The sequence below is a fragment of the Antechinus flavipes genome, chromosome 3, assembly GCF_016432865.1.
Source record: "Antechinus flavipes isolate AdamAnt ecotype Samford, QLD, Australia chromosome 3, AdamAnt_v2, whole genome shotgun sequence".
Lineage (NCBI taxonomy): Eukaryota > Metazoa > Chordata > Mammalia > Dasyuromorphia > Dasyuridae > Antechinus > Antechinus flavipes.
The window spans coordinates 360,810,943-360,835,218 of record NC_067400.1 but is presented as its reverse complement, the minus strand read 5'-3'; the positions used below and the strand labels follow the sequence as shown (position 1 = coordinate 360,835,218).

Below are 24,276 nucleotides of genomic sequence, written 5' to 3'. Positions count from 1 at the left end.
TCGTTTTCTTGGGTGAAGTTATTAATTATGTCTATGATTTGCTGTTTCACCCAATCATTCTTTAGTATGAGATTATTTAGTTTCCAATTATTTTTTGGTCTACTTCCCCCTGCTTTTTTGTTGAATGTAATTTTCATTGCATCGTGGTCTGAAAAGGATGCATTTACTATTTCTGCCTTACTACATTTGAGTTTGAGGTTTTTATGTCCTAATATATGGTCAATTTTTGTATAGGTTCCATGAACTGCTGAAAAGAAAGTGTATTCCTTTCTGTCTCCATTACATTTTCTCCAGAGATCTATCATATCTAACTTTTCTAGTATTCTATTTACCTCTTTGACTTCTTTCTTATTTATTTTGTGGTTTGATTTATCTAATTCTGAGAGTGCAAGGTTAAGATCTCCCACTATTATAGTTTTACTGTCTATTTCTTCTTGCAGCTCTCTTAGTTTCTCTTTTAAGAATTTAGATGCTACCCCACTTGGTGCATATATGTTTAATATAGATAGTGCTTCATTATCCATGCTACCCTTTAGCAAGATATAGTGTCCTTCCTTATCTCTTTTAATTAGGTCAATTTTTGCTTTAGCTTGATCTGAGATCAGGATGGCTACCCCTGCTTTTTTGACTTCACCTGAAGCATAGTAGATTTTGCTCCAACCTTTTACCTTTAACCTGCATGTATCTCCCCGCTTCAGGTGTGTTTCCTGTAAACAACATATTGTAGGATTCTGGCTTTTAATCCATTCTGCTAACCGCTTCCTCTTTATGGGGGAGTTTACCCCATTCACGTTTATGGTTAGAATGACCAATTCTGTATTACTTGCCATCTTGTTAACCCCGGTTTATGCTTTCCTCCCTTCTTTCCCCTTTCCCCCCCTTCCAAGTATTAAGCTTGTGAGCACCCCTTGCTTCTCACAGCCCTCCCTTTTTAGTGTCCCTCCCCCCGCCTTAGAGTTCCTCCCCCTATCTTACCCCTTTCCCTCCCAGTTCCCGTATTCCCTTCCGCTTAGCTTATTCCTTCCCTTTTCACTTTTCCCTTCTCACTTTTCAATGAGATGGGAGAAGTTTCACCATAGATTGAATATGTCTTAAGATTTTTCACTTAAAGCCAATTCTGAAGGCAGTAAGATACCCACTATATTCATCCCCCTCCATTCTTTCTCTCAGATATAATAGGTTTCCTATGCCTCTTCATGAGATGTACTACCCCCACTTTACCCTTTTTCTGATACAATGTCCTTTCCACATCAATTTCTAGAACAAGGTATACATGTATTCTTTATACATCTATATAGTCAAAATATAGTTCCCAAGATTAATCTTTACCTTTTTAGATTTCTCTTGAGTTCTATATTTGTAGATCAAACTTTTTGTTAAGTTCTGGTTTTTTCATCAGAAATAGATGAAATTCGCTTACTTCGTTGAATGTCCATCTTCTTCCCTGGAAAAAGATGCTCATTCTCGCTGGGTAAGTTATTTTTGGTTGCATACCAAGTTCCTTAGCCTTTCGGAATATCATATTCCAGGCCCTTCGATCTTTTAATGTGGATGCTGCCAGATCCTGGGTGATCCTTATTGTGGCTCCTTGATACTTGAATTGGGTTTTTCTAGCCGCTTGCAATATTTTTTCTTTCATCTGAGGGTTCTGGCATTTGGCCACTATATTCCTTGGTGTTTTGATTTTAGGATCCCTTTCAGTGGGTGATCGATGAATCCTTTCAATGTTTATTTTTTCCTCTGTTCCTATGACTTCTGGGCAGTTCTCTTTGATAATTTCCTGGAAGACAGTGTCCAGGCTCTTTTTTTCATCATGTTTTTCTGGGAGTCCAATGATTCTCAGATTGTCTCTCCTGGATCTGTTTTCCAGGTCTGTTGTCTTCCCCAGAAGGTATTTCACATTTTTCTCCATTGTTTGATTTTTTTGGATTTGCTTGACTGATTCTTCTTGTCTCCTCGAGTCATTCAATTCCACTTGTTCAATTCTGATTTTCAGTGAAGTATTCTCTTCACTCACTTTTTTAAAATCTTTCTCTAATTGTCCCATTGAGTTCTTTTGTTCTGTGGAATTTTTTTCCATTTCGCCAATTTTGTTTTTTAGAGAGCTGTTTTCTGTTTCCAGTTCACTAATCCTATTTTTCAAGGATTTTACTTCTTTATCCACTCTCTCTTTAACTTTCTCCAGGCTCTTTTGCCAAGCCTCCCTCTCCTTTTCCCAAGCCTCACTCTGCTTTCCCCATTTTTCTTCTAGCTCCCTTGTGAGAGCCTTTTTAATTACTTCTATGAGGTTCGTCTGTGCTGAGGAACAGACAATCTCCTCCTTTGGGGAATCACCTGGGGACTGCCTGTTTTTAGTCTCCTCAGGATTTAGAGTCTGCTCTCTATCTGTGTAGAAGCTGTCAAGGGTTAAAGTCCTCTTCAGCTTCTTGCTCATTCTGTCTATTAATCAGGGACAAACTACCAAAGAAAAACAGAAAAAACTGGAGTCTTTCTTTGGGGGGGGGCTGGGTGTGTTATCGAGCTTCCTCTACAGACTGCAGGGGGCAGCAGTGAGGCACTAGCAGGACTGTGCTGCGCCTGTGCTCTGAGATCCCAGAGCGTGCTGAGTCACTGATGGGGGGGGAAAGGGGGGGCGGCCAGGTCCTGAGAGACTCCAGCTGTTTGGGGTTGTATTCTTCAGCCCCGGTGTTTTTAGCTTCTCTGCTGGGCTGTTGACTTGCTGCTGGAGGAAAGTATCCAAACCTGTAGCGAAGCTCTCCCCGCAGAAACGGCTACGATCACCCCCACCCCCTCTCCAGTCTGCTCCTGTGCCCTCACTGCCGCTGCCGGCTGCCTGCGCCCGATCTAAAACCGCCCCAGCCCTCCAGTAAAGACAGACCTTTCTTGGCGGATCTCAAGGATGGCTTCTCTTGGTAACTATTTGTGGGTTTTTTTCAGTCAAGCATTGATTCAGAGGCTTGTAATGAAGTGGATAGTGAGAGAAAGCGCGGAGCTTATGCAACTGTGAGCCTCCTCTCCACCATCTTAACCGGAAGCAACCTTTCAGAATTTCTAATTTGGTATTTAAGTGATTTTATCTGCCTTTCTGTCTTTAATTGTGAGGTTTTTATAACCTAATACTTGATCAATTTTTGTGTAAGTGCCATGTACTGCCAAGATAAAGGTGTATTTCTTTCTGTCTATATTTGGTTTTCTCCAGAGGTCCATCAGGTTTTCTAGGATCCTATTAACCTCCCTAGTTTCTTTCTTTTCTTTCTAACAATGTGTACTTTCTACCACTTGGAGCATATACACTTAGTATCATTATTACTTCATTGTTTATGGTATCATTTAACAAGACGTAGTTCCCTTCCTTATCTATTTTAATTAGATCTATTTTTACTTTTGCTTTATCTGAGACCAGAATTGCTATCCTGCTTTTCTTTTTTTCAGCTGAAGCATATTAAATTCTGTTCCCTTTTTTACCCTTTTACCCTTACTTTGAATGTGTCTCTCCATTTCAAATGTGTTTCTTGTAAACAACATATTGTAGTATTCTGTTTTTTAATCCATTTTGACATTTGCTTCTTTGTTATGGGCAAGTTCATCCTATTCACATTCACAGTTATGATTGATTACCAGCTGTAAATTTCTCTCCATCCTATTTTCACCCCTGTATATACTTTTGTTCTCTTTCTACTATGTCTTTAGTCATTTTTTATTTCTGACCAATCCTACCCTCATGCTGCTCTCCCTTTTATCACCTCCTCTTCCCTTCTCTTATCCTTTCTCAGAATATTTCTCTTCTATCTTCTATCCAGCTTCACTTTTTTTCTTTATTCTTTCTCCTCATACTTCTTTATTGAGTAAGATAAATTTCTATATCCAACTGAAATAAATACATTATTCCCTCTGAGCCAAAACTTATGAGATGAATCTTAACAATGGTCATTCCCCTTCTTTCTTTCTCTCTATTGAAATAGGTCTTTTGTGCCTCTTCATCTGATGTGATTATCCCATTTTGCTTCCCCTTTCTTCTACTACTACAATCCTTTTTCCACCCCCAATGGCATTTTCTGTAAAAAAGAATCAATTCATACCCACAACTTCTGTTTATGTATGTTCTTTTTAAGTCCCTAATAAAAGATACAGATTTCAAGAATTGTATCATTTTCCCATCTAGTAAGATAAACAATTTAACCTTTAAATAATGGTGGTGTTTTCTTTTTCTTTCCTGTTTACCTTTCTATGATTTTCTTGAGTCCTATTTGTAAATCAAATTTTCTATTTAGTTTTTTTTTCTATAGAAATTGAAAAAAATTGTTTTTTTCGATAGAAATTGAAAGTTCCATACTTAATTGAAGATCCATTTCCTCCCCTTAAAAATGATGCTCAAAAAAGATGAAACAAAATGAAACTGAGATATGTAGTTGCCACTTGCCACAGTGAAGAAGTCATTTATATTAGGTTTGGAGTTTGGGAGTTTGGGGTTTTTTTTTTGGTGAGGTAATAAGGATTAAGTGACTTATTTTATATCTGCTAAATTTCCAGTGTATTCTTTTTCAGAAAGCCTTACCCTAAAATTTAAAAAAAAAAAAATTGAAGCTCTACAAAATCAGCCAAAATAGAAAAGAAATTTCATACATATTGCATTTCATACCTATAATCCCTCTTCTGTAAATAGGTGGGAGAAATGCCTTTTTATGTGTCTATATTAAGATATTTTGTTGTAATTTCATAACATTTGGTTTTAATTATTTGTTGTTCTTTTCATTTTAATTGCTTTGTCATTATGTATATATAGTAAATTTTTAATTATGATTATGAAACATTTTTGTGTAATGATTAAAGAGCTCACCTCAAATCTAGGAGTACCTGAATTCAAATCTCACCTGACATGTAGGTTGTATTACCTTTAAATTCTTTTGCTTTCACCAACTTCTTTTAGAGAAGCTTTCTTTTTTTTTTTTTTTTTTTTTTTTTTTTAGTTTTATATAATATACAGACCTGTGCATAGAAGGAATTTCTTCATTTGTGTGTTCTGCATACTAAAAAATGAAAAGTCCAGTCTCTATTTTTACTTTATTTCTTCTTCAAAATAAAACCTCAGAATTATTTTAATTTGTATGTTTTGTATTTTGGAGTACTCATTTGATATGTTTGCTAGTTGTTTACAGTACTTCTTTTTAGAAATGATTTATGATTTGCCATATTTCTATATGCTAGCTTGGGTATCACATTGTATTCAGATACACTTGATACAAAGATATAATTTTCCAGATCAGCCACTTCCCTTTAACTAGATTGCATTAATTTTGTTCATGAAATATATTTTCAGTTTCACATAACTGACAATAACCTACTCTATATTTTGTTCTATCTTGTTTGTTTAAAAATATGCCTTTTCTATAGCTGTCAAAAGTTATCTGGTTCTCTTCTAAATTTTTTAATAGCATATTTTTTGATATTCAAATTATGCATTCATTTTGAATTTCCTTTACTATTTGGTATAAAATGTTGGTTTGAACCTAATTTATGCCAAGATTGATTTCTGGTTTTTCCAGAAATTCTATCTGATAAAAATTTCTTCTAGGTGATTTTTGTTTTCTGAGTAATCAAACAATATGTTAATGAATTCACTTGTTCCTAATTCTTTCTTGTGTCATTATTTTTGTACTAAGTAATAAATAGTTTTAAATTAATTTTTTAATCATGAAAAACACTTTCTTTCTCTCTGGTCATTCCTTTAAAGAAATATCAAAAATAAAAATTTCCAGGAATATTATAGTCACACATGACTTCTCAGTTACCGCATTAAAGGAGTGGAAAGCTTGGAACACCTCCCTCCAATTGAAAATGAAAGGGAAGGGAAAAAAAACTTCTTGTTACAAAAACATATAGTCAAGTAAAGCAAATCCATACTTTGGCTGTATCTAGAAAGGGCTCAAAGTTACTGGTTTTTTCAAAGTTGCTTGTCTTTAATGAATTTTATTATTTTTCTCCTGATTCAGTTTCATCCTGCATCAGTTAGTTCATATAAGTCTTCTTGGATTTCTCAGAAACTTCCTATAGACCAGTAATGTGCCACAAAATTTTATACTATTACTTGTTTAGCTATTGTCCAGTTTATGAGTAACCCCTCAGATTCCTGATTATTGCCACCTCAAAAAGAGCTTTACATATTTTTGTACGTCTTTAGTTAGAATTTGTTTTATTTAGGACTAATTACTATTTTTAAATATACTCCCTCTAGGAGATTATACACAACAACAACTAGCCTATAGGATGATCAGTTCTGATGGATGTGGCTCTCTTCAACATTGAGATAATTCAAACTTATTCCAGATTAGTAATGAAGAGAGCCATTTACCCCCAGAGAGAGGACTATGGGAACAAAGTGTGGACCACAGCATAGCTTGCTCACTCTTTCTGTTGTTGTTTGCTTGCATTTTGTTTTTTTTCTCACTTTTTTCTTTCTTGATCTTATGTGATCTTCCTTTAAAATTTTTAGATTTAATTCTCCTTTAATGATAGTCTGACTTAGAATGCCATTCATGTTCATCTGAAATACACACACACACACACACACACACATGCTTCTCTGTAGAGATCAATGAAGTTTGATCATTGTGCATCATGATTCAAAACATATAACATCTCTTCGTGTTAAATCTATGAATGTCAGAACAAGAAAGTATCTTCTAAATACATTATTAGCAAATATTACTGTGTTCCTTGATAAATATGAATTATACAAAAGGTTACTACTGAGCACTGATTATGGGAAAGGTTTCTCTATAAATGTAAATCAATAAATTTTAAAAATTTAGAGTGTTTTGAACCAAGTCATGCAAAATGTTTTCTAGAAAAAAATTGATACTCCTGTTTTATTTTACATAATTTATTAGTCTTCATAATAAAAATAGGAAGCAGATATTAAATTTATACATCAAAAATATGGCTGCTGAAATACTGAAATGTAAATGTCTTATTGTAAACGGATGATTAATGTAATGAACTCAGAGGTTTTTTAAAACAACTTACTGAAATAAAGAGCTTCTTTCTTTTATTCTAGTCAGGCTACTTAAATTACAACTGAAGTAATTAACAATTAACATGAAACAAAGAACATTAATCATTTCTTGTAATTTCAGTAAAAATTGAAGAGCATGTAAAATTCCAATAGATTTGTATAGCAATTGCCAAAATAAAGGAGGATTAGCAAATATGAAATGAAGTCTTGAGTTAGTATACATATGTATATTTAATTATCAGAATTAATTCCTATAACTGATTCCTTTTCATCTCCCATAAATTGATTTTTCATACCAAGCATCATTGTTATTATTATGGGTATGTTAAACTTGTCCCCATAGCAAATGTTTGTAAATTGATTCACTTTTATATTTACTTATATTATCCTATTAATTTCATTAGTTAAGCTAGGACTTGTTTCCAATAATAAAAATTGCATTCATTCTTAGAGACAAAGAACAGGAAAAATAATTTTTTGATTGATCACATGTATAATCAGTTGCTTTTGTCCTATAATTGCTTAAGTCATAATTCTTTATCTCTGAACTTTGTTCAAAAATTCATTTGGTTTATAATGGGTTAAGTTGAAAAATCCATTTCTCCTGTAATAACCAATTTCTTTTTGCCTTACTGAACTTAGCAGCCTTTGGGCAGTGGGGGGAATGGATGAGAACAAAAAGGAGTAGGGTCTTATGTCTTTGCAACACTAAGCTATCCTTCAGAGATACCTGGTTTGCTGTCCAAAAATCTCTGCTGTTTTTGGCTTTGATCCGGTGGTCCTGAGGATACAAAGACAAAAATGAAACCTTGTCTTCCCTCAAGGAGCTCACTAACTTCCATGGGGGGAGGCATCATATACACAAATCAGTCCAGTACTGCCTTTAAGCTTTGCTCTAATTTCTTGCAGTTCTGTGGGATATCAGACATGACTATATGACTTCCCTCTTAAATCAGCTGTAGTACTTTTTTGTATCTTCTGGGACAAAATCTTTTATTATCCTTGTCAACCTAGCTTCAAAGTTGTCTTTCCATTACTATATTTCTTACCTCACCCTCCTCCTCACATTCTGAAATCTAATCAAGCTTGTCTTCTCGATTGCTTACACAAAACCCTCCTTCTCCTGTCCCTGTGTTTGCACTGGCTGGTCCACATTCCTCCAGGATATTTCCTTCTTATCTATATCTCCTAAGTTCTGTCCTTCCTTTAAGAGAAAGATGAATCTCCATCCCATCTTCTATATCAAATTTTTCCTTATTATTCCAATGGCTAATTAGTGCCTTCCCTTCCATGATATATTTTATTTAAATATATATGTATGTATGTATTAATTTTCTATCATTTATATTTTATATTTGTACTTTTCTTTCCCTATTAGAATGTAAGTCACTTTAAGTACAGGTTATTTCCTTTTTTTAAATTTCTATCCCTAGTACTTAGCACAGTGGTAGATATCTAGCATATACTTAACAAATGCTTATTGACCTCTTCAATAGATTGTAAGCTCCTTGAGTTTCTATAGGGTTCATTTTATGTGATATCATATTTACAACTCTTGTAAGTTTTAAAATGCTATTATATCTATTCCCATTGTCTTAGTGCTTGTCACAAAGTAGACACTGTTACTTAACAATTAAATGCTCTCTAATTGATTTATTGACCATGATAACAGTGTACCTGCTGACTCTTAATTTTGGTAATAGATAAATAAAACTTAAATCATGATGAAATAAAACATTAGAACTCCTTAGTTTCCTCATCTATAAAATGAAAATGAGTATATATAATATTTACCTCAGTTTAGTAGTTTAATGTAAAATACTTTGCAAAACTTAAAATGTTATGTAAATATCAGTTTTTACTATTATAATAATTAAACAAATGAATAAATTCCTAACCTATAATATGTGTTAAAAGGAATTTTAACAGTGTTAGTGTAGCATTCGAAATAGGGATTACATTAGTAAATAAGGAAATATGGGATCATATGTGGAAAAATAAAGGAATATTTATTTCCTTAGGTATAGATTATAATATTCCTTTATTGCATTAATAAATTTCCTAATATACTCACAGGAAAGGATATATTTTCTAAATGAAAAATAATTTGTTTAGATGACCATGTGTAATTCTATTATTATTTTCCATTCTTTCTGTACCACTTTGATTTATTTTACTCTTCCTCCTCAGGATGCATATGTTAAGTAGTGAATTCTTGGCTTGCCTGGCCTCTCTTTTTCTTTTTCTTTGTATTCCCAGTGCTTAGCACAGTATTTGTACTTAACAAATGCTTTTTAATTGATTGATTGATTAGTATCACCTAACTTCATGCCTTTTTTTGTAAAGTTTGTAAAGCACAATAGTGCACCTAAAATCTATTTCATTGGTGGGAGAATTTTTGCCAATATAGATTATATCCATTGAGTTATCTGGCAATACTACTTTTCTACCAAAGATAAAAAAAAAAACGAAAGGAATAAAATACCTTTCTTCTTGACTCTGAGCCCAGTGCTTTTTACTTTCCTTTTTCTGCCTCCAAATTTGTTGATACTAAAAATATAAAGGCTTTGAGATTTATAAGAGCAGTTAAAAGTACACACACAGAATAGTCCTCTAGTGTAGGCCATATTAGTACTGTTGGTCACATTTTACATGGAAGGGAACTAAAGGTAAGGGGGACTTAAAGATTTAATTATATAACCAGAATTATAAATTACTGAAGCCAAACTGACCTCTTTTGCCTCTTGGACCAGTGCTCTTTCTACTATGTCACACATACTGCATTATTTATGGATAAATATAACTCAGTGAGAAGGAATAGAAAAGAATCTAAAAATAAGTTACTGCTTTAGTACTGATTTATCATATTTAGGAATATAGATATATATCTTAGATATTTGTGGTATTTATGTAGCCTTTAATATTCATTGAAGAACCAACCTTGAACTCTTTAAGGTTAAAAATTAGCTAGCCACTTATATAGCTTTTGAAGGTTTCCCATACCTTGTGAACAGGTTATTGATGCCATTCATCTGAATAGTTTTGTGTGAAGCATCAAGTATGACTTATCATTACTCTAGCATAGATATATGCATTTGGCAGTTGGAGAATCAAAATTTCTCCGTGTTCTTATACAAATATGTTAGCACCTTCTTCTGGATTTCATTTAATTGGTCAAAACTGCTTTCTGAAACTATCCTAATTTGAGAAATTCTGAAAAATTATAATTTTAAAGCATAATAAATTCTAAAAATTAAAATAATAATGTTTTATTTTTATTTTTTCCAGGTGTATGATTGCTGATGAAGTAAGTATGGTTTCTTTGTTCCAGTGTTTTATGTCAGTAATTGTAAATTTTAAGAACTGATGAATTATAATGTATATTTCTTAGACTGTTTCATAGAATCTTATTGTACAATATGATTGAAATTGGAGTTATAAAATTTTGATATTATCATTTCCCCTCTTGAGAAATTACATATGGCAACCCATATATGGACTCATCAGAACCCAGGTACAAATCTTAGTTCTACCACTTACCATTTGTGTGATCCTAGATCTTGGTTTCTTTGTCTCTCTAATAAAGCAGGGCTTTATTTGTGAAATTGTTTCTTTTTTAATATTTTGGTAGTTGTACTTTAACATAATTGATTTTCTCTGGAATCCCATGAATTTCATTGTATAATTTTAAAAACATTGTTCTAAGAAAGGATCCTCATAGGCTGTGCTAGAATGCCAAAGGGGTTCATTATACAAAAGAAGGATTAAGAACCTTTCTTATATTGAATCTATTTCTTCTATTTTGCTCCCAAATTATGTTACATAATCTTTTCTGTCCATCAGCATTTTTTTACAGTGTCACAGTATTTCAAAGCCAAAAGTATTCAGTAGACAAGTTAAAGAAACATTTAATTTGAAAAAACATGTAATTTTAAAAGAAGACTAAAATAAATGACATGAAAAGAAGTGTTTCTTATATATTAAAATATTTCTTAGAAGTTGAACTCTGAACTTTACTTGAAAGGTCATTTTAAATTGTTTCTTATCTTTATGGTGAAATGCCATCAAGAATCTCACGGGTTTTTTTTTTTTTGTTGTTTTTTGTTTTTTTTTGTTTTTACCATAGTCTCTCGATTTGATGATGTAGATATTTTTACAGTCCATAAACAGCTTTCTAAATTGTGTGGTCTTCTTTTTAGATGGATTTTGCAAGTAAAAATGGAATTTGCAGAGCTTATTATGAGAAGTTATTATCCTTTTTTACATGTCTCATAGAAGTGTAAATTCGTTATTTTCTAATTCTAGATTGGATTCTAAATTTTACTGAGAAACCTGATTGATGCTTTTGATTACTCCATTAAGAATAATAGTGATACTTTGCACTTAAATATTTCAAAATGCATTGAAAATAAAGACTAGAAACTGTTAGTTTATGAATATGTAGAACCTGTGTCACAAATAAATTTATTGTCATAGATTCACTTGTCTATTAGTCTCAATGTTTGTTTGCATGTTCTTTTGTTTTCTCAACTGTTACTATGTCTTCAGGATTTCTGCTACTTAATAATGATTAGATGCATTTTACAAACTAAATAAATAAATATGTCAACAAGGATTTAAGTGCCGATTATGTGCTGGGCATGGTGCCAATCTTTGAGGATACAAAGAATGGCTTAAGATAGTCCTTACTCTCAAGAAACTCAGTCTAATAGAGGAAAAAAAAACCTTATAAACAAGATATGTTCAGGTTAGATTGGAGAAGATTGGCAAAGGAATGGCACTGGTCTTAATAGAAGTTTGGAAAAGATGGTACAATGGCTACGGGGCTGGAGCTGAAGTCAGGAATAACCGAGTTCAAATCTGGTTCCAGATAGTTTCTAGCTGTGTGACCTCGGGCAAGTCATTTAACTTCTTCCAGCCTAAGTTTCCTCATCTATAAAATAGTACCTATTTGTCAAGGTTATTGTGAGTATAAAATTAGATGATATTCGTAAAGACATTCACAAATCTTAAAGTTATACATAAATGCTATTGTTATGATGCTATCTATGATTATAATATCTTTCAAAGGCTTCTATTTTTTCATTCATGTTATGATTTTTTAATCTTTCTGCAATATCAATTGGTGTTGAAAATCTTCTTGCTAGTTATCCTTTCTCCTTTCTCTACTTTTTACTGATTTCTTATTCTAATTGCCTAGTCTTCAATGTTCTTTCCTGATTACTTTCCTTGCTTCAACAAATCCTTTGCATGCATATACTCCAAGGCTTCTTCCTAGCACTTTTCTTTAATTGGTTACACACACACACACACACACTCTATCTTTCTTTGTCTGTCTCTCCACTTCATCCAGTCTCACATCCCAGACATTATAGAATGACATGTAAGTATTTCAAATTCAGCTTGTCCAAAACAGAACTCCTTATCTTTTTCTTTTTGCCTTTTTATTGCCACATCCAATGCTAACTGTTCATATTTGATTGATGGGTTCAAATAATAATTTTTTTTTTTTTTTTTTTGGTCACTTAAGGCCCTGGTTCTAGCTTATCTTTGTAGAACTGTTCTCCTTTTTCATTTTATGTGCTCTCTGGACTAGCTAAACCTTCAGTCCCTCCCATAAGTCTTTTCCTATTGTAGCCCGCCAAAGTGATCAAACTCAACTATCAAAGTTATCTTCCAAAAGCATAGATCTGACCATATCACATCTTATTCAGTAAACTTCACTAATTCCCTATCACTTCAAGATCAAATATAAAATCTTCTCTTTGGCATTCAGAGCCTTTTTATAACTCTCTCTTTCACACATTTCTAATACCTTATTTACTCCTATGTGTTCTCTTTAGTTCAGTGTCACTGGCTTCCTTTTTATTCCTGTCACAAGACATTCTTTTTTTTGATTCAGTATTTCACTGAGTGATCCCCATACATGAGTGTTTTTTCTCCTTATCACCACCTCCTCAATTCCCTAGCTTCATTTTAAATCCCAGCTCAAATCTTATCTATTAGAAGCCTTTGTTTTTATTGTCATTTCTGATTCTTTGTGAGCCCATTTGGAGTTTTCTTGGCAAAGATACTGCAACAATTTGCCATTTTCTTCTTCAACTTATTTTACAAATGAGGAACTGAGACTGAGAAGGTAAAGTCATAGAACTAGGAAGTTTGAGGCCAAATTTAAACTCAGGAAGATGAATGTCATTACTCCAGGCCCCATACTCTATTAAGTCTGCCAGCTAGCTGTCAAAACATAACTGAAGGGAAAGCATGGAAATAAAATGATTGCATGGTAATTATATGAAACCTCTTTTGTCCTTGTTTTCTTTCTAAAAATTATGTTCTTTGCCTTTTCTGGCACAAAGGTTATTCTTTTATTTTAGTTATTTTATTTAGCATTTATATATCACTGTAAAAGTTTGTAGAAGTTACAGATCTTATCTCACTTTATACTCACTATAATTCCGGAAGATACATACTGTTATTATCACTCCTATTTTGCAGATGAGGAAGCAGAGATAGAGAAGCTATGTACTTTGCCAGGATCATACAACTAAGTAATATTTGAAATTAGCTTGGAATTCAGTTCTTCCTTATTCTAGGTTCACTGCTTAAACTACTGTGCTAACTAGCTGTTTCATTTTCCTTAAATCACAGTAGAAAAAACGGCTTATATATTTGAAACTCATTTTCCAAAAAGTTACAATAGAAGGATATGTTTTGATAAAATGAATTTGTGATTCATTAAACTGCTAAGAGGATTTCTAAAGTATTTCTACAGCTATCTTAATGAACCTGTTTTAGACAGTTTGAATACTTTGAACATTCTGCAATTCAGGCTGCCTACTTTAATCTTTTTTTGTTAGCTTTTAGAACTAAAGTTTCTCTTTTACCAGTATTATTATTTTTATTTTTCCAGCATTATCTTTTAGTAATTCATTCGTTCTTGCTAAGCTTGTAACCCATCTACTGTACTATATATGACATTCAATACTTTTTAATTTCCATTATAAGATTAGTTTTGATTAACTTAATTCTTCTGATTGTCTAATGAAATTGAAAGATAGTTCTAGTTTCAGGTATATTATTGTACTTTAAATAACCAGTGGACCTGAAATCTTATTATAAAATTAATTTTGGCAATCCTAGCTTGAATAATTTTAATTGCTTCCATTTTATTTTTCTCTTGGATAATCATAATTAAGTGTTGTTTCACAGGCAACACTATGAATGGAAAAAAGCTATTGTGAATTCGTATCTCTTATATATAATAAATTCAAACGCTCCAATCAATACTTACCCATGGCATTCTTCTTTTTCTATTTTTTATAACAATTCTTATCAAATGATTCTTTGCTTAATTTACTCATCTATTCTTCTAGTCTTTAAGTAATTGAGGAAAAAAGTCATTATTAAATCTTTTGCATGTTCCTTTGGTGAGTGGAATTAAACAACTTTTTTTTAAATCTTATTTTAGGAATTTTTATATTGAATAAATATCATTAAATTTATTGATAAGGTTTTATCATGAGATTATAGATTTAGAATTTGAAGATTCTTTAAAGGCCACAGAGTCTGGCCTCTTCATTTTTCAGATGGGGTAAGAGAAACTAAAGAGGTAAAAATTTCTTATTCAAGGTCACAGAGTAAGAAATGTCTGAGGCAGGGTTTGGACCCAAATCATCTTGGCTCCAAACTCTTTGCCTAAATTAAAAAAAACTTTATTCTAAACTAAGAAAGATTCTGTGTACTAGATCATTTTAGTAATCTATATTCAGCATTTTATAGCAAAGCCATATAATTAATTACCCTTCTTTTAAAATATTTATATACTTTTCTTTAATATACTCTCTGTTACCACTGCTTTGAGATTCCTCTCCTCTGGTTTCCCTAGTTTCCTAAAGAAAATTCCATTCTTCAAATATCTATTGACTTCAAGTTAAATCCAGACTATTTCTAATTTTATTCTCTTGAAAGTAGTGACTCGATGGTTATGATGGTATTCTCCATTGCCTGCCCTTGTTTTCATCTTCAGATCTTTAAAGTCTATGTTCATCATTGAATTCTCTTCATATCAAAAAGTCTTCTTAGAAAACTCTTCTTTTTCTTATTCATAATAATTCTTTTTTCATAATTTACATTTATTTAAAGCTTTAAAGTTTACAAATATTTTTACATAGTTTAACATTAAGATCTGGAGATATAAAAACAGGTAAAAACATGGGTCCCTACCCTTAAAAAGTTTACATTCTCATGAAGGAGACATGTAAATAATTCCATGTAAAATATATGCTAGGTAGATGTAAAGTAATCTCAAGAGAGATGTCACTTATAGAGAGGAGGGCCAGGAAAGGCACAAAATGAAATTCAAGCCGATTCTTTCCCCCCAAAACTCCAAAAAACCACTAGTCGGAAGTAAGGATATAAAACATTTCCAATGTGAGACTGACTGATACAAATATGAAGATGTAGAGTGAGAAACAATATTGCTGGATTTCAGAGTGTGTGGAGGGAACTAAGTTATAGAACAACTGGAAATGTAAGTATTGGCCAGGTTGTGAAGGGCCTTAAATTCCAAACAGGGTTTTATATTTGATTCTGGAGGTAATAATGAGCCATTGGAGCAAATTGAGTAGGTGGTGATATAGTTGAATCTGTGCTTTTGGAATATTGCTTTGGCAGCTGAATGGATGATAGATTGGAGTGAGGAAAGGCTTGATGCAGAGAGATGATTCAGAAGGCTAGTGAGATAGTCTAGGCATGAATTGTAAGATATATATTAGAGTCGTAGGTTGGTGAGTGAAGAGAAGGGAGAGAGGGAAGGAGGGAAGGAGAGGGAAAGAGGGGGAAGAGAGAGAGAAGAGAAGAGAGTAACAGAGACACAGAACTTGTTAAGGTAGAAACTACAAGACTTGACAACAGACTGGGTATATGGAGAAGGGAAAAGCAGGACTATGAATATTAGTGCAGAGTCAAGATGATTGGTTATGGAAAGAGGGGAAAGGTTAAGTTTTAGTTTAGACATACTTAATGGAGATACTTGTAAGACATCTGATTCAAAATATCTAAAAAGTAGTTGGTGATATGAGACTTGAACAAGATATGCAGATATTTAGAGATAATAGTTGAATCACTGGAAGTTTATGAGATCATTAAGGGAGATAGTAAGAAAGGGGGGTAGAAATGACATGAAAAAAGGTCCAGCAAAGGAGACTAAGAAGTGCTCAGACATAAAGAAGCAGAACCAAGAGAGAAAATTGTTGTGGAAAACTAGAGAGGAGTATCCAGGAGTAGAGAGTATTTAACAGTGTCAGAAGCTGCAAAGAGGCCACGAATAATGAAGTTTTGATAGATGTTTAGATATGACAATTAAGGATTTATTATTAACTTCTGGGATTTTTTAAATAGTATTTTTTTCTAGTTACATGTAAAGACAAATTTTAACATTCATTTAAAATTTTGAGTTCCAAATTTTCTCCTTCCCTCATCTCCCTCACTCCCAAGAGAGTAAACAGTTATCTATTTATATATTTAGGTTATATATTTGCAATTATATAAAACATTTCTATATTAGTCATGTTGTAAAAGAAGAAACAGAACAAAAGAAAAACACAAAGTGAAAATCTTATGCTTCAATCTTCATTCAGACTCCCATCAATTCCTTCTCTGGATGTGAATAGCATTTTTCATCATGAGACCTTTGAAATTGTTTTAGATCATAGTATTGCTGGGAATAGCTAATTCATTCATAGTTGATCATTGTACCATGTTACTGTTACTGTGTTCTGATTCTGGTCACTTCACTTTGCAGTTCATATAAGTCTTTCCAGGTTTTTCAGAAATCTGCCTTCTCATTACTTCTTATATCCATTACATTCATATACCACAATTTGTTCAGCCATTCCTCAATTGATAGGCAGTCCCTCAATTTATCATTGGTAACTTTGGAGAGAGTAGTTTCAGTTAAGTAATAAAGTTGAAAGCCAGATTGCTTCCCACTTAGTAGTATTTTATTTTTCTATTTACAAGTAAAAATAGTTTTCAACATTCATTTTTGTAAGATTTTTAAGTTCTAAATTTTCCCCCTCCCTTTTTTCCTCCTCTTCCCTAAGATAGTAAGCACTCTGATCTTGATTATACATGTACAATCATTTAAATATATTTTCATATTAGTTTTGTTTTGAAAGTAAAATAAAAAAAACACACAAGAAAAAAAAAGAAAATAATATGCTTTGATTAGCATTCAGTCCCCATAATTCTCTCTCTGGATGCAAATAGCATTTTCCATTCTAAGTCTGTCGGAATTGTCTTGGTCACTGTATTGCTGTGATAATGAATCATTAAATGATATTGCAATTACTGTTTACAGTGTTCTCCTTGTTGGGCTCAATTCATTCAGTATCAATTTATGAAATATTTCCATGCTTTTCTGAAATCAGCCTGCTCATCATTTCTTATAGAACAGTATTACTTCATTACATTCATATACCACAACTTATTCAGCCATTCCCCAATTGATGGGCATCAGCTCAATTTTCAATTCTTTGCCACCACAAAAAGAGCTACTACAAGCATTTTATTATCTTTTTTCTGTCATATTGGCCAAACTGATAGGTGTGAGCTTTCAGAGTGTTTTAATTTATATTTCTGTAATCAATGGAAATTTGGAGGATTTTTTTTCATATAACTATAATTGACATTAATTTCTTTATCTGAAAATTGCCTGTTCATATCCCTTGACCATTTATCAATTGGGGAATGATGTATTCTCATAAATTTGACTCAGTTCTCGTTATATTTTGGAAATGAGGCCTTTATCAGAAACATTAGCTATAAAAATATAAAACACTGGCTCTTGTTTCCCAGCTTTTCTGCTTCTCTTCTAACCTTGGCTGCATTGATTTTGTTTGTGTAAAACCTTTTTAATTTAATGTAATAAAAATTATTCATTTTGCCATTTCATAATGTTTTCTATTTCTTGTTTGGTCATAAATTTCTCCCTCTTCCAAAGATCTGACAGGTAAACTATCCTTTGCTTTCCTAAATTGCTTATAGTATCATCCTTTATGTTGTCTATGCCTAGTTACTGCCATATTGTTTCCTAGTTTTCCTCAGAAATTTTTGTCAAATACAGTTTTTATCCAGAAGCTGTTGTCTTTGGGTTTAATCAAACAGTAGATTCCTGTAGTCATTGTCTGTTGTATCTTGTGTACCTAATCTATTTCACCATATTTTCCTGGTAATAAAATGCTGTATTTTCTTTGCTAATATTTTATTTAAAATTTTTGCAGCATCAGGGAAATTGGTCTACGGTTTTCTTTTCCCCTTTTGGCTCTTTTGATTTAGATATCAGCACTATATTTGTGGTCATAAAAGGAATTTGGCAGGGCTCCTTCTTCACCTATTTTTTCCCCAAATACTGTTTGTTACAATTCACTTGTAAATCCATCTGACCTTAGAGATTTTTTTAAGGGAGTGTGTTGACGGTTTGTTCAGTTTCTTTTCCTAAAATACAGTTAAATATTTTATTTCCTCTTTCTGTTTATTTGGGCAGTTTATATTTTTTGTAAATAACTGTTTCAATTAGATTGTCAGATTTATTGGTGTACAGTTGAACAAAATAGCTCCTAATTATTGCTTTAATTTTCTCTTTGTTGTTAAATTCACCTTTTTCATTTTTGATCTTATTAATTTTGTTTTCTTCTTTTTTTCTAATCAAATTAACCAAAGGTTTATCTGGGTTGCTGTTTTTTTTTTTTCTTCATAAAACCAACAAAATTAGTTTTGTTTTATTAGTTTGATAATTTTCTTATTTTCATTTTTATTAATCTCTTTGATTTTCAGAATTTCTGATTAGGTGTTTAATTGGGGGTATTAATTTGTTCTTTTTTTAGCTTTTTTTAGTTGCAGGCCCAATTCATTGTTCTTCTCTTGTTCTATATTATTCATATAAGTATTTAGAGGTATAAAATTTCACCTAAGAATTGCTTTGGCTGAATATCATTAATTTTGATATGTTTTCTCATTATTGTTATTCTCTTGGATGAAATTATTGATTGTTTCTGTGTTTTGTTGTTTGACCTGCTCATTCTTTAAGATTAAATTATTTATTTTTCAATTAATTTGTAAGATGTTTTTCCTTGGCTTTTTATTACCTCTCATTTTTATTGCCCTCATGATTTGAAAAGGATGCATTTTAATATTTCTTCCTTTCTGCATTTGATATGAGGTTTTTATGCCCTAATAGATGGTCATTTTGTGTGTGTGTGTGTGTGTGTGTGTGTGTGTGTGTGTGTAGGTGCCATGTACTACTGAAAAAAGGTATATTTCTTACTATCCCCATTCAGTTTTCTCCAGAAGTCTATCATTTAACTTTTTAAAAATTCTATTCACCTCTTTCTTATTTTGTAGTTATATTTATCTAGTTCTGTGATAGGGATGTTGACTTCCCTCACTAGTATGATTTTGCTATTTTTTCCTGTATCTCACTTAAATTCTTCCCTGTGAATTTGGTTGCTATACTTTTTAGTACACACTTGTTAAATATTGATATTACTCCATTATCTGTGATACCCTTTAGGATTGCAAAGGTTTTAAAAGCAAGTGAGGAGAGAAGATGAAGACACCAAAGTTAGATAACTTTCTCAAGGAGTTGATGTTAGAAAGGAAGAAGAGATATATTAGGTTAAATAGAAGAGTGGTTTGATCAAATGAGAAGTTTTTAATGTATTGGGAAGTCATGGATCTATTTGTAGGCAGCAGAAAAAGTACCAGTAGATTGAGAAAGATTGAAGACTAATGAAAATGGTGGTGTTAGTGAAGGAAGTCTTATGGGAGGATAGGTTGAGGAATTTGACTTGCCAAGGAGACTACCCTTCCATGGACACAGAAGATAGAGGAAATGGTAGGGGAAAAATCTTGTATAATTTAAAGAAGGGTGAAGAGGGAGCACTGAGTGAATGGCCTCAAATTTTTTTCATGTGTTACATGTTAGAGCTATTATTATCCCCTTTTTATAGAAGGATAAAAGCCTCATGGTGGCAAAGGGAGTTTTTGTTACTTGTTCAGAATCACATGGAGTTAGAGGTGGGATCCTAATATTAGTCTTACTGATTCTGTGTCTAACAATGTCTCTTATGCCAAGCCATTGATCTTTGTCCTCAGAATTTCATTCTTAAGCGTTTTCTTTCCATCCCTTATAGACTGAATTACCTCATTTAATTTTAGTTTGAGTCATTATATTTTCGTTTTCTGAATCCTTAAAAATCTGATGAGCTAAAATCCAGATTACATGTCAGTTTATTCTTAGTTGTTGTGTCCTGCTTTCTAGAGCCCCTAAGTTGGGGTGACAAAACATACCATGCTTTCTAGAGCCCCCATGCCAGGGTGATTAAAATAGTGGAGGAGTGATGAGACAGGACTCCTGTGGATGGTGGAAATATGGAATCTGTTTATAAACTCCTTATATAATATATTGATTATATTATATCAGTTCTTTCCCCTTTTTATGCTTTCATATCCTTATGTAACCAAAACAATACTGGGAATGCATTAAGTATATGCTGCGCACAACAACTTGCTATTGTATGTAGATTGCCATCACTCTTTGCTACCTAGTATCACTCTGCTTCAATCACAACACGGTTGTCACTGCCCTCTGACTTCTCAGGAAGGGCAAGAGGCCTTAGGGGAGATGGGGAACCGAATCAGACATTGTCTGCAGATTCCCTCTGAGCTGAAAGGTCTTATACCTCACCCAGCGTTCCCCCACTATCTGTAGTCCTCTACACTTAGTTTTTTTCTTCTCCATCATAATTTCCACAAAGGAGTCCTCCTTTCCCTTTAGTTTCTTATTTCTATTCCTGTGAGGAATCGAATTTTCTCTTCTTGGTTCCTTTACCTTGTGCCTTATAGCATTCAGGGTATTATCTCAAGAACATGAGAATAGCCTTTTTCTGCTTTGATTAGAATAGTGTTCATATCAAAGGAGGTGATACTTCCAAGGTAAGTATTTGTTAGGAACCAATCTAATGTGCCCTAGTCATTTCTTGTGTCTTTTCATAGTCATCATCATGTGTCTTAAAGAGGTTATTGGCCACTTGGACCATATTCAGAATAAAATGATTAAGATGTTAAAGGGCCTAAGACTGCCATATGATGAATGAAGAGTTCTAAGTAAGAAATAAAATAGTATAGCCACAACCTACAAAATAAGTACAATTTGGCTCACTTTTTCCACTGGAAAAGTCAATAATCATTATATAAATGCAAATTAAAGTAACTTTCAGCTTCAACCCTTTACTATCAGATTGGCAAATTTAATCAAAGTAAAAATGACAAATTTTGGAAATCAGTCTAAGGAAAATGAGCACATTAATGCATTTTTGGTGGGGCTATGAATTGGTCCAGTCATTCTAGAAATCAATTCAGTACTATGCTTAGGAAGTTATTAAACTGCGCATGTTCTTTGCTGTGTCCTATTACTAGGTATATAACCTGATTTTTTTAGTTTTTATTTTTATTTATTTATTTTTTTGCTGAGGCAGTTGGAGTTAAGTGACTTTCCCAGGGTCATACATCTAGTAAGTGTTAAGTGTCTTAGGTCAAATTTGAACTCAAGGCTGATGCTCTATTCACTGCACCACCTAGCTGCCCCTGATTTTTTTTTTTTTAAGAAGAAAAAGTCCTATATGCATGAAAATATTTCTTGCCATTCTTTTTGTAGTGGCAAAAAATCAAAAATTCCATATCATGTGGCCCACCCCAAATCTAGAAATATGTTTGACAAAAGAATTATCTTGATAGGATAAATTAAATTTATCCTATTGATAGTAATTATACTATCAATCATCATACTTAATCTTTAGGTAAAGGGAGTGACCATTATTTGTGAAATGACTGAAGAAATTATTAAATGTGAAGTTAATAAAGTATTATTGTATTATAAGAAATGATAAAGATGCTGTCAGAAAAAACCTGGGAAGGCATGTATAATAAGGCTACAAGAATCAGGAGAACAATTTATATAATTATAGCAGTGTTATGATACAATTTTGAAAGACTTAAAAATGCTGATAAGTATAATGATCAACTACTGTTCTGGAGGACAAATGATGAAAAATGGTATCTATCTCCTGAAAAAGAAAAATGTTAAACGAGATGTTCATTTTGGGATATAGTCAATATGAGTATTGATTTTGCTTGCATATTTGTTAGAAAGCTTTATTTTTATTTATTTTTTCTCCTTGGGAGAAGGAGAAAGGAGGAGAAAAAAAATGCTTGCTAGTTTAGTTTTTTAAAAAATGAATCTCAAACTAGGTTTTACTGCCTTCATTTTATCATTTAGTCAGTCAACTAGCATGAATTGCTTTCAAACATTATGCATGATAATGGGAATACCTGGACTGAGAACTTTCTACTTTCATTAATTATCATTTTCCCTAGGTTTGTCTGACTTTTCTGAACTGACATATTGTATCATCAGCATTTGTAGCTCCCTGATTTTATTGAAGTCTTTTTAAAAAGCTTTTCTAATACAAAAACCTGAGTTGTACTGAATTTTCCATCCTTTGATTCCTCACATTGTTCCTGTCATTGTGTCCTTACAAAAGCACAAAACTTCAAAGCTTGGACTTGAATGGTGTGGTCAGACTCACAGAACTCAGTTTGATACTGAATTTACAACTTTAAAAGCATTAATCACTAAACTATGAAGATTGTTGTCTATTACAACACATGTAGGTAGAGTACAGCTTTTACTGACCATTTTAATAGACTGAATATAAATTGTGACTATCAAACATTGAGGCTGAATTTTAAATAAATATGCTAGAATTTATGCATCCAAAGGAATTATCACCTTGGTATAGTACAATCGTCTACAATATTTTTTTAAATCCTCTTTTGAAATTTCCTGAAAAGCCAGTTTACTACCCACAAAGAGAATGTCAGACATTTCATTATAGGATACTTTTTCTTGGACCATTACCCCATGTACTTTCTCATTTATTTCTTCTCCCTGTTGCTTTGAGACAAACAACACAAGAACTCGTGGAGTGAGCTGTTTTTGCTACCCAAAAATATAGAAATGTGGGGAGGAGGAATTGGAAGGTGGGGGATTTGAGATGCAAAAGGATCTCATCCTAGCCTGAAGCTGAAAGCTTCTAAAAAGCTTTACTTTCAGACAGATGGATTGAAGATTTTTTTGTGTACTGCCAGTCTGCCAGCAATAACATGGAGTCAGTTGGCCAAGTGCAGCAAATTGCTGTAAATCAAATAAATGTAAGTTGAAGATTATCTGTACTTTAAAATATTTAATATTTCTTCAAAGTTTAAATTTTTCTTTCATAATTTTGACTTTTTTCACTAATTTTTCTCCTCCAAATCATCCCCTTGGGCAGTTTCTTTGAGGACGGGTTGTTCCAATCAGTTACTTAATTTCATTGCCCTAGTGATTTCACCACAAGATATATCTCTTCTGTGACTCCTTTTTCATGAATGAAATTTTAAAAATTGATTTTAAAAGTATTTATTAAATCCTTACTATATGTAAAATGCGAGAAACAGAAAAGTGAGAAAGTCCCCCTAGAGAAGAAAAATGACACGTCTGGTGACTAGGAAGGAGTTTTGGGGTTTGGGAAGTCACACTGATAATGAGCAGATTAATTGGTACACCTTTTCCCTTAGTTTATGGTATTACTGATTTGGTTGAAATTCCCTATCTGTTAAGTGTTAGGAAGAAGGAGTAATAGGATGGTAACAGGGAAAATGGCAAGTTCCATTGATCCAAAAGTTAAAAGAAAAAAAAAAAGATAAAAAATATTGGCACATTGTTTGTAGTGGCTAGAAACTGGAAAATGAATAGATGCCCATCAATTGGAGAATGGTTGGGTAAATTGTGGTATATGAATGTTATGGAATATTATTGTTCTGTAAGAAATGACCAGCAGGATGAATACAGAGAAGCTTGGAGAGACTTACATGAACTGATGCTAAATGAAATGAGCAGAACCAGGAGATTATTATATACCTCAACAACGATACTGTATGAGGATGTATTCTGATGGAAGTGGATTTCTTTGACAAAGAGACCTAACTCAGTTTCAGTTGATCAAGGATGGACAGAAGCAGCTACACCCAAGAAAGAACACTGGGAAATGAATGTAAACTTTTTGCAATTTTGTTTTTCTTCCCAAGTTATTTTTACCTTCTGAATCCAATTCTTCCTGTGCAACAAGAGAACTGTTCGGTTCTGCACACATATGTTGTATCTA

General features: G+C 32.7%; 1 protein-coding gene across 1 annotated transcript in view; it reads left to right on the top strand.

Moving 5' to 3' along the window:
• Positions 1-24,276, top strand: part of LOC127557242 (DNA annealing helicase and endonuclease ZRANB3-like) — a 62,518-nt gene that overhangs the window by 7,311 nt on the left and 30,931 nt on the right. Inside the window, exon 2 of the mRNA XM_051990634.1 lies at positions 10,301-10,319. Within this exon, the coding sequence (XP_051846594.1) occupies positions 10,301-10,319 (19 nt within the window). The remainder of the gene's footprint in view (positions 1-10,300; positions 10,320-24,276) is intronic.